Genomic DNA, 14,059 nt, shown 5'->3' with positions numbered 1-14,059 from the left:
CACCTATGATGTGAGTGTTAGTCCAGAGGCTCCTTAGACTATCCTCATTTTTTTCTTTTCCTTTTTCTTTTTGCTGTTCTGATTGGGTGCTTTTGACTTGCTTATCTTTCAAAACGCTGGTTTAATCCTCTGCTTCCTTTACTCTACTGTTGATTCCCTGTAATGTATTCTCACTTCTGTATTCTGACTGGTTCATTCTTATGAAGTATTTTATCTCCATTTTTATGTTTCCTATATCTTTGTTTAAGGTATCACTAAGTTCACCTACTCTTCCCCTAAGTTCATTGAGCATCCTTAAAACCAGTGTTTTGAACTCTGAATCTGGTAGATTGTGCGTTTCCATTTTATTTAGTTCTTTTTCTGGAATTTTGTTCTGAACTGTCATTTGAGACATGTTTCTTTGTCTCTTCATTTTGACTGCTTCTCGGTGTTTGTTTCTATGTATTAGGTACAGCTGCTACATCTCCCAGTCTTGATAGAGTAGCTGTTTGTAGTAGGTGTCCTGTAGGGCCCAGTGGTGCAGCCTCTACAATCACTTGAGCTGGGCATGCCAGATGTGCCTCCCATGTGAGCTGTGTGCACACTTCTGTTGTAGTTGAGCCTTGATTGCTGTTGGCATGTCAATGGGAAGGATTTACCCCCAGGTTGATGTGCTGCTGTGCAGGGGCCTAGACCACAGAGCTGGACTTGCTTCAGCAGGGTTCTGATGCCTAACAAGTCCACTTCCTGAGTGTGCCCGCCCCTTGAGTGTGTTGTTGGTAGAGGTAGTTGGATGGTGTTCTGGTGTGGCCTGAAGCTGTCCACCAGGTGTGCTGGCTCTGGGGCCCCCTGAGAAGTGCAAGCCAAGATCAGCTTCCCCCTGTGTTCTGTTTGGGGCCACCCATCATGAGCTACAGAGCAATCTGCAGATGGCTGCTACTTGTGCTGGGCTTAGAAGTGTCCAGGAGAGACCAAGCTGCAAACAGGCTGCCTGCCACTAGTGCCAGGCCTGGGGCCCCTTAGCAAGAGGTATGGGGCACGTCTCAGCCAGATGCTGCTTATTTAAGGTTTGAGAGATTTTAGGAAAATCTGCAGCGTGAGCCAGGACAGGTCATTTGTATGAATAAGTCACTGGAAAGGGCTTGGGTGGGTCTGCAAGTTGGGTGGGGTGAAGTCTCAGAATCACCATATTGGGGCAAACAGTTGAGCCAGATCCACAGAGACTCAGATATGGTGCCCGCCTGCCAACTGTGGGGGCAAGGCTCAGCAAAGGAACAGTAGCCTCTGCCAGCACTTTTGTCTAGGATGAAGGTGCCCCTCTAGCCTTCACCCTGATGCCAGATAATTCAGTTCCTCTCTGTATGTCCCTGGTGCCTTTAGTGCTGTTGCCCCAGGTCTGGAGCACACAGCGAGTTCATGTATGAGCTCTTTAAGAGGAACGCCTGGGACTCCAGCAGCCTTTGTCTCACTCACCTTCAGTGCCTGCTGATTTTTACAGCCAGAAGTTATGGGAACTTCTCAGCACTGGAACCCTGGGCTGGGGGGGGGCATGTGTGGGGCTGGGACCGTCACTCCTCAGGGGGCACCTCTGCAGCCACATGTTGGTGTGGGACCAGCCTGTTTTGCGTCTCCCCACCTCCTACAAGTCTTTTCTTTTTCTTTTAATTTTTTCAGTTGCTTATTTTAGAGAGGAAGAGGGTGAGAGAGAGAGTGAGAGAAAGAGAAACATCAATTTGATGTTCCACTTATTTATGCATTCATTGGTTGACTCTTTTATGTGCCCTGAACCCACAATGTTGGTGTATCAAGATGGTGCTCTAACCAACTGAGCTACCTGGCCAGGACCCTTCCTACTAGTCTTGACATGGCTTCTTCTATATATATCCTTAGTAATAAGACTTCTGTTTCGCTAGATTTCAGGCAGTTCTGAATGATGGTTGTTCTGTAGTTTAATTGTAATTTTGATGTGGTTGTGAGAGGATGCGAGTACCACATTTACCAACTGTACCATCTTGACTGGAAGCCCGACCTTTTGCATTTTGCTTTTTAACTTGGCCTTTAATTTGGCCTTGTCTGTTCCGTTCAACTAGAGGATATACTGGTTATTTATTAATGAAAAGTGCCCTCTCTACTGGAAGCTGCTTAGGATAAGAAAAAGCAAAATTAACTTGATATTGCCTATGGGTTTTTTGTTTTTGAAGATTGGCAAACGATTATACTATTCCAAGGGAACTGTTGTCAAGGAATAGAAGGAAGAAATGCTTTGAGAGAATGAGTGCTCCACATTAGTGCAGTTTATCTCTTTTATCATGTTGGTAATCACAAAAACATATTCTTCTTTGTTCATTCTTTGATTGTCCCTTCCCCTCTTTTAAAACTTAAATCATGTGTCTTGGTTATTTCATAATGTTATTCATTGCTTATAGGAACCTGTTATGCTAAAGTAGTGATTCTCAGTGTGTGAGGCCCTTTTAGGTGGTCCACAAGGTCAAAACTATGTTCATATTAATACTAACACATTCCTTGTCTCTTTTACTCATTAATTTTCTAGAGGTTACATGACTTGTGATTTTGTTATAGATTGAATGCAGAGGCAGATGTGAGAATCTAATGGTTTTCTATTAAGGCAATTATTAAAGCAATTTAAAAAAAACTATAAAATCCCATTCTCTCAAGTTTTTGTTTTGAAGACTATATTTTTCATACAAAACAATATTTATGTTAACACAATGCATGTTATTATTTATTTTAAATGAATAAATTTTGTATCAGTTTTAATTTCTAATAGGTAAATATCAATAGGTCTACCTCTCATAAACAAAAGCTCTCTGGGATCCTCAGTTACTTTTTAGTGTAAAGGGGTCCTACAACCAAAAAGTTTGAAAGCTATTGTGTTAAAGGAAGATTTCATGTCTAATCCCAGGAGACATTTCTTTTGAGAAAGGAAAAGATAACGGCCATGATTTGAGTTTCCCCAGAGGTAGATAAGGATTGATCACAGGTAGTTTGAGGGTTGATTCTAGGAAAGTGGAGCAATTATCAAGTCAGTTACCACTGTGAGCACTTGGAGCTCAGTCCCACTGGGAACTCTGAGAGGCGGTTTAGAACTGTGGGGCAATGAGCAAGGAATGTGTTAGTATTAATGTGAACATAGTTTTCAGTTAAGAGACAGAGCGTAGCAAAGTAAGAATTTATTGACTGCAGCAAAAATATACTTAGGACAGTGAAACAAGGAAGGGCATAGAAGAAGTAACAGGATAGCCTAGGCTGAGCTGCCTTGCTCACTGGGAAGTCAGAGAAAAGGGGGCCTTGGAGACAGGTTCAGGGGGTTACCTGGGGACGAGCTGCCACTGCCCACAGCTCCCCTGGTTGCAAGTTTCATGGGGTCCCTTAGAGGGAAGAAGGAGGAAGGGAATGGCATGGGCATGCTCCCTTGGAGGAGAGTGCACACTGGGTCCTTTATCCTGAGCATAGTTATCTCTGTCTTGTAGGTAGAAATCTTAGGGGAGGTCTCGGGAGGGTCTTGATAGAATATTCAGCAGTTTTCCAGGTGTGTCCTTTCAGGGTCATAGTCTCCACTGATTGATTGGTGTCAATGTAGCTGGTCCTGAGGCAGCCATGGTGTCACTTGTCTGGTTTTGCTGCTTTTCTGGGCCTGGAGATGAAATACTATTAAGGCCTAGATGTTATCTTTGGGGAGGTAAAGTTTGGGGGGAGGGGGGGTCGAAACCACATGACTAATGATATGAAAAGTCAGGGGTCCAAACTGCATGACCAGTGATATGCTAGGGGAGCATAGGTTACCCTGGGGGTGAAGTTCTTGTTTTTCCAGTTTACTCCTGGGCATCTGAGGCTTTCCACATTGGTGAGTTTCTGTACCTGGCCCATTGTCCTTGCTCTGTTCATGTCTGTCTCACTGCCTATAACAATAGGACTTGACAGAGAAGTAAGCGGTAGGAGCAGGAGGAAGATTGAGGGCATTGTATGCTTTGTAGTAATGACTTGGGTTTTTTTTGAGGGAGTTGGAAAGCCATTGAAGGGATATAAGCAAAGTAGTGATGTAATGTGATTTACATTTTAATAAGATTACTTTAGCCGCTGTGTGGGGTATAAGCTGTAAAAGGGTAAAGCAGGGAGATCAAGAGGAAATTGCTGTGGATAGTTTTGCTTAAATCTTCTTACTCATTGTGTAGAAATTATTTGAGGGAGTAAAGGTCATAGCTATATAAACTCACTATCCTAAACATATTAGCCTCTGCAAAAAATACATAATCTGCAATTATCCATCTTTTATTGGGACAAAGATGGGAGAATACACATTTTTTATTTTAGTTAAGAGCTAAATTGTGTGTTATAATTCAAAGATGATTACAAGTTTAATCAGGAAGATAACTGGAGGATGGATGGATAAATAGGAAAGAGGACATTTTTCTAGGCAGGATACTCTGCATCATTTTTTTTTTAAATTAAAAAAAAAAAAGTCTGTTGATTTCAGAGAGATTAAGTGAGGGGGAGAGAGAGAGATAGAAACATCAGTGATGAGTCATTGATCAGTTGCCTCCTGCGGGACCCCTACTGGAGATCGAGCCCCAAACCCAGGCATGTGCCCTGAACGGGAATTGAAGCTCAATCTCCCTGATCAAAGGTCGGTGCTCAACTGATCAGCCATGCCTGTGGGACAATACTCTGTATCTTGTTACATTTTTGAGATTGTTGTCTTTGTGCTATTTGTGTTTTAATTTCTTCCATTGTTATACAGAGTGGTTTTGTGGATTAAGTGATGCCCCACTGTGTGCCTTCTTTGAGGATGAGTCTGAGTGAGTGTTAAAGGATTAAGTAAGCAAAGGAAGGAATGCAACCTGCTTTCCTACTCTTAGAACTCTTAGAGCAAAAAAAGTATTTATTTCAGTTTGGCAAACGTACTGGGTGTACATTATGTGGGAGGCACTACATGTTGCCTCCAAGATATGTGTGTAAATAGAATTTCCTGGGAATTTTTAAATTGGAAAAATCCTGTTTAATTAGAGATGTAGACCAGGAAGTTTTTCATGAGGGTCCATTTTGATAAATGGATAGGATTTTTTGGTTCTTTTTAAAAAAATAATACTTAAGATATAGTTTATATACAGTTAATTGAATATTTAAAGTTTATAATTTGAGGAGTTTTGACATGAAATTATCACCAGTGTCAAATGAACATTTCCAACCTCCCTGAAGTTTCCTTATGTCCTTTAGTAATTCATGCCTCCTTCCATTCTCATCCCCAGGCAGCCCTGATCTGGGGATAATAAGCATATTAACAATACTGATTATTTTAAGCCATGAAAACACCATCTCTCCATTCATTAGGTCTTGAATTCCTCTCAGGAATGGCTTTTTTTAAGTTTTCAGTGTAGAGGAGTTGGATGTTTCCAGTTACACTTAGTTCTGAATATTTTGTTTTCAGATGCAATATAGTCTTTTAAAAAACTATTTTCCAATTGCATGCTGCCAGTAGATAAAAGTGTAATTAATTTTTGTATATTAACCGTGTATCCTATAATCTTGTTACTTCTAGTAGTTGTTTTGAAGATACCTCGGGATTTTCTATATAAACAGTTATGTCATGTACGAATACACAGTTTTCCTGTCCCTCGCTCTTCTCTCCACTGTGTCTTCCCACTTTATTGCAGTGACTAGACTCTCCAGTACAGTGTTGAATAGGAGTAGTGAAGTGGGCTTCGTTGCATGTTTTCATTCTTAAGGGGAAAGTGTTTAGTCTTTCACTGTAAGTTATGACATAAGCTGTAGGGCTTTTATAGATGCCGTTTTTCACATGGAATACATTCTCTAGTAAATCTAGTTTGAGGTATACCTAAAAAGCCAGTAGATAAATTAGAATACTAAAATATATCTAAATAATTTAAAAGAGTGGAAGAAAGGAACTAAAAACATAGAGGTGAAACAGAAAACAATTTAGATCCAAGTCTTACAGTACCAAAAATTACATTAATGTTAATGGTCTAAACATGCCAGTAAAAAGGCAGAAATTGTCAGAGATGCTAAAAAAGCAAGACTTAGCTAAATGCGGCCTACAAGAGCCACAACTTCAAATACACAGACTCAGTTGAGTTGAAGTAATGCATGGAAAAATATGCCATGCAAACAGTAAGCGTAAGGGTGCAATGACTATATTAATATCAGCTAAAACAGAGTATAACGGAAATTAAAAAACATTTAGTAAAGGAATTATTGATGAAGACATAACAATTATAAATGCAAATGTGACTAATAACAGATCTTCAAAATACATGAAGCAAAAGCTGATAAATAAAAATCAGTAAAGAACATTGGAATGCATTATCAAATGCCTTGATGTAATTGATATTAGAGAACACTGTACCAAACAACTATAGAATACCTATTCTTGTCAAGTGCACACAGACATTCACCAAGATATAGCACATGTTGAGCTACAAAACAAGTCTTAATAAATAGGTAAAGGTTGAGTAATTTGCATGAAATCACACAACACAGGCTTGCCTCTTCCTACCAATGGGGATTAGTGAGAATTAAATAGTGGAATAGTAGTCAGGACTGTGACGACTGAGTTGAAATAGAGGAACATGAGATTTGTAGCTTTCTAAAGTAGTCTTGTGTTAATTTAGGTATACCTAAGTTGGCTGGCACCAAAATTGAAGCATAGACTCTTTGTAGTTCTTCCACTTGTATTTTTGAAACCCTTTTCTATTTTCACCTCACTCTCAGTGTGTACCCAGCACCTAAGTGCTAGATTCTGCCTTCTAGTGGTGACACTTGTCTTTTCCTTTTTTCATTTCAATCAAGATGCCTGTTCCCTACCCTTGTAGATTACCAGATGAAAAAAATTATGCTGAGGAATTAAGTGGTGAATAGATTAATCTTAGGAATGTGTCTCAGTGAAATTACTCTTTCTCATCTAATATGATCTTTTAAAAATAAATGTTTGGTTGGGGTCATGTGTGGACAAATATTTTTTGCCAGAGAGGGAATGTACACAGAACTAGCATTATAGTCAAAAATTGTTTATGTTTGCCCTTCTTTAACTTTCAGCATTAATTTAAACTCTCTTGAGGGCTCAACAAAGCAGTAAAAACTCTCTTATGAGAGAGAGAGGAGTTGTCACAATATCCAAATTCTAAATGTAGAAAACCATCTATATTGATTTTCACATCCATGTTGGCTTTATAAACAGTGCATATGAAGTTGGGTTATTTAGGATATTGTTCAGTTGTACTAACAGGCGAAGGAAAAAAACCTGAGAGGCCTAAACCAGAGAGATTTACTTCTCTCAAATAAAAGTTGGAGCTGATAGTGGGTAGATGGATAACCAGCCCTGTTCCTCAAGGTCATTTAGAAGTCCATGTTCCTTCTAATCTTGTCTTTCCATTGTTCCCGGTGGTTTAAGTTCATTTTCAGGAACGAAGTACAAAACTGGATGTTGGAGAATTTGATGAAATACTTTCAAATTGTATTAAAGTTGCTGGATATATGAGCTAATAATTATTTATTTTGTTCTTGTATTTTAGGCCTCAACTCCATATAGCATAGATTCAGATTCTTTGGGAATGGAGTGTATTATTTCGGGAAGTGCCTCTCCAACTCTGGCAATCAACACTGTGACTAACAAAGTAATTACATTTTTTAAAACACTTTTGAAATGTCATTGAGTAATACATTTAATTTGCCTTTGTAATAACAATAGAATTCTATATGGTTGAATTTAAAGATGATATAAATTTGGCCAGCCCATACATGGCAGCTTGAAAGCTGAATCTAGTGTTCTGAGGTATATACAAGTTAGAAGAAAATATTTCTCTGGAGAAATTGGAAGATGCTTATTGGGAAGTTCTATATTTAAATTCTTAACACTGCCAGTTCTCATTGGTAGAATTTTTGAGTCAGCATTGTATTGTATCATTTTGTTTCAAAATCATTGATTACCCCTCTAAATATATGAGAAAAAGATTGTCAAATTCCCAGCGAGTCAACAGAATCTAAATAAATAATTTGGACGAACTCATAGAGTTCATTGGAATGGTGGTCAACCTGCTTTAAGATGTTCAAGTCTAATGACATACACCCAGAAATAGTATGTGGTAGTTTGCTGTATTTCTCTCTCTTTTTGAAACAAGAGTCAAAACTTTTCTTAATCTTATATTTCTAAACCCTAAAAAGACCCTGGGAGGTTCATGAAGTAGCTCAGTCCTATGGGTGCATCTGTTTCCTCCCTTACTAGACGATAAGCACCTTGAAGCCATCCATTTCTCAAATTCATGCTCCTACTCTCTTTTAGTCTTGCTTTCACCCTCTCCTTCTCTGTGTTGCTTTCACTTGCTCTTGCTTTATCTCTGTCTCTCACTCTTCCACTTGCTCATAAATACAAACACATACATAAATACAAACACACATAAATACAAGCACGTACATATACACAATTGCAATAATATAGTATACATAGGAATTTTTATTTGTAGAAAGATAATGAATAAACAAGAAATTATAGTCAGAGTGACTAATCATATTTCCAATTTAGAAAGGAAACTGGCAGCTGAGGTGTAAAATAATGAATTTTTTCCAAATATCAATCTGTGAAATAATTTCATCAGAATCACTTAGGGGAGGGATATGTGTGTGTGAGGAGGAGTAATTCCCAGATTCCATTATAGGCCTATCAGATAAGTTACTTTATTCTTGTGGATAGGGCCCAGGAATCTGTACTTTTAAAAATCCCTAATGATGCCCAGCTATCCTTGAGAATTCCTGGTAAAGCAGATGCATTGGAATAAAAAACCCAATACTAGTCTTTGCAATAGTCCAAGTAGGAGATAGTAAGGCCTAAACATAGATAGTTAGGAAATAGTAATGCTAGGACTTCATGATATGGGAGTCAAAGAAGCTGGAGTTTCTGGAATTCTGCTTCCAGGTATGATGGAATAGCTAGAATCAGCTTAACCCTTTTGCCTGTCTATACAAAATACCACCCTCACCACTAATAAAAAAAAGGGGGAAGGCATTCGAGAACGAAACAACCAAGACTTCATTATCCAGGCTCCCAGAAGAAGGGAAAACATGTTGAGATAAGCCCTGCAAATTTTCCCTTGGTACATTTCCCAATTCTCAGTGCATGACATACAGGCTAAATAGAAAGCAGCAGCTTAGAGCAGTCATTGGGCTAGGGAGACAAAAACGAGCTTGGGGCTAGCAAACAGTCAGGGCTTGAGGACTACGATCCTGAGAAATCTCAGAAGTAAGCTCAAGTTTTTGCATGCACTTAAGGCATTTGCTAACTCCTAACCTGTGTGTGCTTGGGCTCAGACTCAGAAAAATCAAATAGATTTTTTCACTAGCCAGAATTCAGCAATCTTAACAGAGAAGGTGAAGACAAAAATTGAAGTTTGTGGATCTTTAAAAAGCCATGGTAAACACCCAGGCTTTCAAGTTGATACCTCAGAAGGGTTGTGTTCTGTGAGTAAGAGCAAATCAAAATAGACCAGTCTCAAATTGCTATTAGAGTTGTATGCTGATATTCTTCTGCTTGCCAAAAGAAAGTGAAAATCTTTTTGTAAGAAGATGACATCAGCCTGAGCTTTGGCAAGTTTTCATAAGTAAGGTCTCACCTTCAATCAGTTTTTAGACATTCCAGGAAATAGGACCAAATAATAAAATACCAAGAGGGGGAAAAAAGTGTAAACATCCACAAATGATACAGATAATGATTTTAAAATAACTGATTAATATGTTCAAGTAAATTGATGAATTATAGAAAGTTTATTAGAGAATGGTAATCTGTATGGAAGAAAAAAGGAAACTATACAACTAAAGAAAATAATAACAAATTAAGAATTCAGTAGATGGGTTTAACAGATCAGACACATCAGATGAGAGAGTTAGTGAACTGGAAGATAGATCAATAGAACATATTGAAACACCAAGAAAGAAGAAAAAGGAAAAGTCAGAAAAACTTAAGAGAGAAATGGGATGTGGAGAAAGGTCTAACAAACTTGGCAGGAAAAAGGAACAAAGAAGAAGCAATATTTTAATTTTTTAAAACTGAAAAAGATAATATAGATTCAAGAAAGTTCTGAGAACCCCAAGCAGGATTAATGAAAAGAAAACCTTATTAAGCAAATAAAAATTAAACTGCTAAAAAACAAAGATAAAAAAATCTTAAAATCAGAGGGGAAAAACAGGCAACTTCAAAGGAGCAACAATAAACTGGACACCAGAATGAAATTTTGATAGTGCTGAAAGGAAATACTTGCCAATCTAGATTTCTACAGTTAAAATTTCTGTGAAAAATGAAGCTTAAGTAGGTTTTTACAGAAATAAAACCTGAGAATATGTTACTAGTACACCAGTATTAAAACATTAAAGGGAGGTTAATTTTTCAGATGAAAGGAAAATTATCTTGTGTACAAAAGAATGAAGAACACCAAAAGAGTATGTATGTCAGTAAATCTGTGTATGTATTGTTTAAAACAGTAAGTGCCATTATATTACACAACACTTTTGAATCTAAATTACTATAGAAGTTAAAATACATGACAATATTGGTATAAGGCAGGAGAAAGTCTATGTAGTTGATTTGTTTGCATTGCATGGGAAGTGGTAAAACTACCAAGTCCAGGGCATGTTGTAAAATCTAGGGAAGTTGTTTACTAAGAGGGCTGTTAAAAGCCATATTGCTGCCTGTTCCAGTCTCCCCACTCCCCACTTCCTGCCCTGAGAATTTTTGATTTAGCAGGTCTGGATTGGGTTCTTCAAATTTGCATTTCTGGCGAGTTTTTAGATACTGGTCATGTTATGAACCATATAATATGTGATCTTTTTATATCTAGCTTCTTTCATGAAACACTTTTTTAGGATTCATCCATGTTATAGCATGTATCAGTACTTCATTCCTGTTGTCAAATAATTTAACTATGTCCCAGAGTGAAATTCTAGAACATTTACAGGAATACAAACATATCCAGCACTTAACAATGTAAAATTCACAGTGGTCTGGCATCCAGTAAAAAATTACCAAGCAGGCAAATAAGTAGTAAAAAGCACCCCTGATGAGAAGAAAATGAGTCAATCAGAACTCACCCAGAAATGACAGAGATTATAAAATTAGTAGAAGATATTAAAAGAGTTATAAGCCAAGATATGCAGAAGTAAAATACAGGGCGGGGCAAAAGTACAATAAGGTAGCAATAGATAATTAGAAAATAAAATTAAAAAAATAACACTTAAGTTAGCATTCAACCATACCATATACCTAGGATTTTATGAAAGATGAGTTCTGCAGTGAAAACCAAAAAATTACTGAGGTAAAACAAAGGAGATATAAATAAATGGATATATACTTTTCATAGAGATTATAGTAATTTATTTTTCCTAAATTGATCTACAGATTTAATATGATCCCAAATATAAATGGGAATCCAAATGGCAAATAGTAATTGATGAAAGTATTGAAAAAGATAAGAGGATTTATACTTCCTGATATCAAAAGTAAACCTACAACAATTGAAAGTGTGGTATTGGCGCAAAAATAGACAGACTTATGGACCAGAATTCAGTGATGTCTTTCAACAAATGCTGCTGGATTTGATGGGAAATCAGATTTTCCATTTACAAAAATCAGTTCCAGACATACATGTAAATGATTAAACAATAAAGTTCTCAATTGCATGATAAAGAATAAAGTGAATTTTGAAAAACAGAATGAAGGAAGTAATAAAAATTTAGAACTGATATTGATGCAGTAGAACACAAAGCTTTGTGTAATCCTTTAGCTAAGTTTGCTGCAGAAGGAGAGAAAAGAATATACATTGTATGATAACATTTATACTTAGTTAAAAAATAGAAGAATAATTCAGTAGTGTTAGAAGTCTGGATAGTGGTTCCTGTGACAGAAAAATGGGGATGGATAATGACTGGTTGGTGAATGATTAGGAGAGTACGTGAGCTGGTCTTCTGGAGTGCTGGTAATGGTTTATATCAGTTGTTCTGTGGAATGTGGACACCTGGGTAACCAAGACCCTTTTAGGGATTCTTTGAGGTCAAAATTATTTTTATGATAATATTTAAGTATTATTTGCCTTCTCTTTTGTATTTTTGTATTTTCACTGAGGCAGCAAAAGCAATAATATGTTAACGTTAGCACAAATCAAGGCAGTGCCTTCTAACTACTGGGTATTCTTCACTGCCACACACTTTGGATTTTTTATAAAAAATATTAGTTTTACTTAAGAATATCTTTGAAGCAGGAAAATTGTTTTATTAAGTTGTGACCTTTAAGTACACATCTTTTTAATACTCTGCGTGATGAAATGAGAAGTATGCATAATGGACTTACACTACATATTAAAGTACAAAGGCTGCTTCAAGGAATAGCACTTGTGTGATTGAGCTGGATGTTGAACTAGCTGCTTTGTTTATGGATCATTGTTTTTACTTGAAGGAACAACTGAAACTAATTATTTAGATTTGGGTATTTGGCAGACATTTTCTTGAAAGTTTACAAAGTGAGCCTGTCACGTCAGGGAACACAACAGTATACCTTGCCAATGATAAAATAAGCTTTTTAGCAAAAAATCGAAGTTTGGAAAACTTATATCCACCACAGCAAGTCTGATAGCTTCCCAGTCTTTATGGACTTTTCTGATGAGATTATTGGCAATGTTAACAAATGTGATGTTTTGATGTTGTGTAATGAAATGTGTCAATATGTGGAAGATCTGCATAACTTAGTGAACCATTATTTTCCAGATAACCAATGTGTAATGTTACAAAATCATGTATGGATAAATGGTTCATTCAAAATACAAAGTAGGGCAGTGGATTTTAATGTAACAGTGTGAAAAATTTATTGATACGGTTGCAGATTCTATATTGTGATTACTATAAAAAATTCTCACTTGTCATGTTTTGATATAGTACTGAAAAAGACTACCCACAATTATCTGAAAAGTCTATTAAAATATATATAGTGGTGCTTAATTTTCTTTCTATACTTCCACCTAAACAGCTTATTGCAGCAGATGGAAAACCAAAGCAGATATGAGAATCTAGCTGTTTTCTATTAAGCCAGGCATTGAGAGTTACAAAAATGTAAAACAATGGCACTCTTCTAATTTTACTTGTTTATTGGGAGACTATTTTTTATGACAAGATATAGTTGCATTTATAATTTTAATTTTAAAATTGATTAAAACATTTAAAAAATTTTTATTTTTAATAGGCCAATTTTTGACATATATCAACATAAACAAAAGCTCCTTGACTCCACAGTTTTTAGGGCTGTAAGAGGGTTCTAAGATCAGAGTTTGAGAACTGCTGTCCTATACTTCAATTTAGATGGTAGCATGAGTATACCCATTTTGTAGTAATTTGTATACTTCACTATCTATTACATGTTAATAAAAATGTTTATACTCCTTCCAAATAAAATAAGCTATGAGGATATGCCCAATGATGATGGAAAGTATTTCTGACCTGAGTGATAGGTAACTGAGCATGGACAGGAGAGAAGCAACAGCCAAGAAAATGACCATAGGATGCTTGTAATTTGTTGATATTGTATTGTTTTATAGCTTTTTTATTATTTCTATGAACCCATAGGTTGATTTTTTTTTTTAAATGAAATTTACACTGGAGGTATGTACCTGAAAAAAATCTTTGCCACTTTTCTTTATTCCTTTTAATTTTTTTTTTTTATACTTGAAGTCCTACTCCTTACCCAAGCCCCCCAGTGGATGCCTGAAACTAGTCCCGCCCCTTATCCAAGCCCCCCAGTGGATGCCTGAAACTGCTGATAGTACCAAACTTTATATGTACTATGTTTTTTCGTATATATACTATGATAAAGTTAATTATAAGATAGGCACAATTAAGAGATTAACAACAATAACTAATAAAATAGGACCATTATAACAATATATTGGAATAAAGCTATTTGAATGTGATCTTTTCCCTCAAAATATCTTACTGTATTGTATATACAGTATGGATATGTTGGACAAAGGGATTGCCTCCCAGGTGGGACAGAGCAGGATAGCCTGAGGTTTCATCA

At 36.7% G+C, this 14,059-nt stretch overlaps 1 protein-coding gene across 5 annotated transcripts in view; it reads left to right on the top strand.

Moving 5' to 3' along the window:
• FOXJ3 (forkhead box J3) overlaps positions 1-14,059 on the top strand; it is a 104,789-nt gene that overhangs the window by 69,858 nt on the left and 20,872 nt on the right. For 3 of the 5 annotated variants that reach the window (XM_081144287.1, XM_081144286.1, XM_081144289.1), the window contains exon 6: positions 7,527-7,628. The exons of the other annotated variants lie outside the window; for them this stretch is intronic. In XM_081144287.1, the coding sequence (XP_081000413.1) occupies positions 7,527-7,628 (102 nt within the window). The remainder of the gene's footprint in view (positions 1-7,526; positions 7,629-14,059) is intronic. 5 annotated transcript variants of the gene reach the window in all.

Source organism: Miniopterus schreibersii, assembly GCF_964146895.1.
Source record: "Miniopterus schreibersii genome assembly, chromosome: 8".
NCBI lineage: Eukaryota > Metazoa > Chordata > Mammalia > Chiroptera > Miniopteridae > Miniopterus > Miniopterus schreibersii.
Note: the sequence above shows the minus strand (reverse complement) of the source record. Positions and strands in the feature narration are given on the sequence as shown.